Source organism: Apium graveolens, chromosome 9, assembly GCF_009905375.1.
Source record: "Apium graveolens cultivar Ventura chromosome 9, ASM990537v1, whole genome shotgun sequence".
NCBI classification, from domain to species: domain Eukaryota; kingdom Viridiplantae; phylum Streptophyta; class Magnoliopsida; order Apiales; family Apiaceae; genus Apium; species Apium graveolens.
The window spans coordinates 75,680,675-75,684,277 of record NC_133655.1 but is presented as its reverse complement, the minus strand read 5'-3'; the positions used below and the strand labels follow the sequence as shown (position 1 = coordinate 75,684,277).

At 39.8% G+C, this 3,603-nt stretch overlaps 1 protein-coding gene across 1 annotated transcript; it reads right to left on the bottom strand.

Annotated features, from left to right (window-relative positions):
- Window positions 1–960: 960 nt before the first annotated feature.
- LOC141685337 (uncharacterized) lies at window positions 961–3,267 on the bottom strand. The gene is made up of 2 exons (XM_074490446.1): window positions 1,678–3,267; window positions 961–1,203 (listed from the first exon to the last, which is right to left on the bottom strand). Exons 1-2 carry the CDS (start codon window positions 3,265–3,267, stop codon window positions 961–963), a joined length of 1,833 nt encoding a protein of 610 aa, XP_074346547.1.
- Window positions 3,268–3,603: the final 336 nt, after the last annotated feature.

The window sequence follows — 3,603 nt, the reverse complement described above, 5'->3', positions numbered from 1 at the left end:
ACGTTGTGGATGTGCTGCATTTGAGGCGGTAAGGCCAACTCGTATGCCACTTTTCCAACTTTACCCAAAATCTCAAAAGGTCCGATAAATCTTGGACTCAACTTTCCCTTTTTTCCAAATCTAGTGATCCCTTTCCAGGGCGACACCTTCAACAGGAAAGCTTCTCCTATTTCGTATTCTACATTCTTTCTATGTGGGTCAGCATACTTCCTTTTTCTATCTTGAGCCGCGATCAATCGATTCTGAATCACATCTACCTCTTCTTTCGTCTGTTGAATCAACATATCGGCGATCTACACTTTGTTCCATAGAGGGCTTCGTACGGAGGTATTCCAATACTGGCATGATAGCTATTGTTATATGAAAACTTCACTGAAGGTAGGTAATCGTCCCAATTTCCTTTAAAGTCTAAGGCACAAGATCTCAACATGTCTTCTATTGTTTGAATCATACTCACTTTGACCATCTGTTTTCGGGTGATAGGCAGTACTCATTTTGAGTCAAGTTCCTAAATGTTCTTGAAATTGCTTCCAAAATCTAGAGTTGAAACGGGGGTCTCTGTCTGACATAATAGACATTGGAACTCCATGACGAGTGAAAATCTCCTTTAGGTACATATGAACCAACTTGTCCATCGAGATCGGTAGAAAATGAGCTGATTTAGTCAATTGATCGATTATTACCCAAATAGCATCATGGTTAGATCTGGTCCTAGGTAATCCAACTATAAAATCCATTGCGATATGCTCCCATTTCCATTCTGGTATTTCTAAGGGTTGAATTAGTCCACTTGGTCTCTGATGTTCGACTTTTACGCTTTGACACGTGTAACACTTACTAATCCATTGCGCAATCTCTTTTTTCATGTCTGGCCACCAAAAATTATGTTTCAAATCTTGGTACATTTTTGTACTTTCTGGGTGAATAGAGAATTCTGAGTTGTGAGCATCCTTCAAAATCTCATTCTTCAATTCCTTTGCATTTGGTATCCAAATCCTTGATGAGAATCTTAAAATTCCTTGGTTGTCTTTTTGAATACAAATCTCTTCTCCGGTCAACTCGAATCCCTTCACTACTAACAATGTGTCCTAGAAACTGAACTTCTCGCAACCATAATTCACACTTCGAAAATTTTGCATACAACTTCTCTTTTCTTAAGGTCTCCAAAGCAATTCTCAGGTGTTTAACATGATCTTCCTCGATCTTCGAATATATTAGAATGTCGTCAATGAACACAATGACAAACTTATCCAAATGCTCCTTGAATACTCGATTCATCAAATCCATAAAGGCGGCTGGCACATTTGTCAATCCAAATGCCATAACTAGAAACTCGTAATGTCTGTATCTGGTTCTGAAAGCAGTCTTGGGTATGTCTTCCGGCTTAATCTTCAACTGATGATATCCCAGTCGTAAGTTAATCTTTGAGAAATGAATCGCTCCTTTAAGTTGATCAAACAAGTCATCAATACGTGGTAACGGGTACCTATTCTTGATGGTCAATTTGTTCAACTCTCTATAGTCAATGCATAATCTCATACTTCCCTCCTTCTTTTTCTCAAAAAAAACTGGAGCACCCCATGGAGATACACTCGACCTTATAACTCCTTTATCCAATAATTCTTGTAGTTGCTTGGCCAATTCCTTCATTTCTGCTGGTGCCATATGATAAGGTGCCTTCGATACAGGTTCCATGTCGGGCACTAAGTCGATAGAAAATTCAATCTGATGGTCAAGCGGCAATCCTGGAAGTTCATCCGGAAATACATCGGGAAATTCGCTAACTATCAGAATACTTCCTATATTCGGCGTCTCCTTAGATCTATTAATTACATGAGCCAAATACCCTTCGCATCCTTGTCTTAACAATATTTTAGCTTGAATCATTGTCAGAAATGCTTTAACTTGTTTATGTCCTTTAAACTCTACTTTCTTTCCTTGAGGGGTCTTAAGAATCACTTTCTTCTTCTTGCAATCTATATGAGCACCCTTCACTGCTAACCAATCCATTCCTAATATAACGTCAAATTCTCCTAGTTGAAAAGGTATGAGGGAAGCAGGGAAGCTATAGCCTGAAATCTCTACTCTACACCGAGGGCAAACACCTTTAACAGATACTCGCTCTTGATTAGCCAAAATGATAGATAAGGGTTCAACTAACAGTTCAATTTCATAATTCAACTTGCCAATAAAAGATTCAGATATGAAAGATCTAGTAGCTCCGGAATCAAATAGCACTTTAGCATTGATGTTGTTAACAGAAAGCGTACCTACCACAACTTCAGAACTCCGAATAGCATCCTTGATGTTTATGCTGAATGTCCAGGCCTGAGCAGGATAGGAGGGAGGAAACACTGGAGTTGCAGATTCAGAAGGTTGATTTGAAGGAATTTGAAGAATTGGGACAGAAGATGGCATTGCTTGATTGAAAGGAGCGGTCGTCAATTGCATCAACTTTTTATTTCCGGGGGCCTTGCAATCCCTCAACATGTGACCAGTCTTTCCATACTTAAAGCATGTAACAGAAGGCTTCGGGTTTCGGCACTCATTCACATAATGACCTTTCGTATTGCACTCGTAACAGACGATGTCAGCCTTATTGCAATTACCAGTGTGTCTCTTGTTACAAAATTTACACTCCGGATTTGTTGCTTGCTGGAATCTCTGCCCTTGAATCCTATTCCTCTGACTCTTATTATCACCTTTCTTAAAGCTTCGGGGTCCTCCTTGTTTCTGGAATCCAAACTTCTTGAAATTCTTTCCACGTTGGCTTCCTTGAGCCGATCCTTCTCCACTACTTCCAAACTTTCTTTTCTTACTCTCTTTCTCCTTTGAGTTTTGGTCACTTTCTCCTTCGATCACCATCTCCTTTTGGACCACTTCAGCATATGTGGCCAATTCAAAAGCAGCCACTCTGCTTCGTAGCCAAGGTTTCAATCCTTGTTGAAATCTCTTCGCTCTCTTCTCATCCGTGCCCACGTAATCTCCAACAAACCTAGCCAATTCGGTGAATTTCTTTTCGTACTCTCCCACAGTCATTCCTTCTTGCTTCAATTCAAAGAACTTTAATTCCATTTGAGTCTGCATATACATCATTAAATATTTTTCTAAGAAAATCTTCTTGAATCTATCCCAAGAAATAACTTCTTCCTCTTCTAGAGCACGGGCTGACTCCCACCAATAGTTCGCTTCGCCTTTCAGAAAATAAGACGCATAATTGACCTTCGTTTCTTCCCTAACAACAGCTAGGGTGAAAGCTTTCTCCATTTCTTTAAGCCAAGATTGAGCTTCTACAGGGTCTTGAGTTCCACAAAACTCTGGTAGTTTTACAGCTTGGAACGATTTGAAAGTTGTAGGGGTTGGTGGTGATAGAGGTGGTTGTTGAAGTTGTTGCTGAAGAAGTTGTTATTGAGCAAGGGTAACAGATTGTTGGTGAAGTATTTGCATAAGTTGAGCCAAGTTGGGTGGTGGATCTTCATGATCCCTGGTATTGGTGTTGCAGGCTCTACGAGGAGACATGATTCTGAATGTAGACAAGAAAGGTTTATTCACAGTTCAATATTTGCATAGACAAGTTATAGCAAGGGTAAATATTAAGCACTG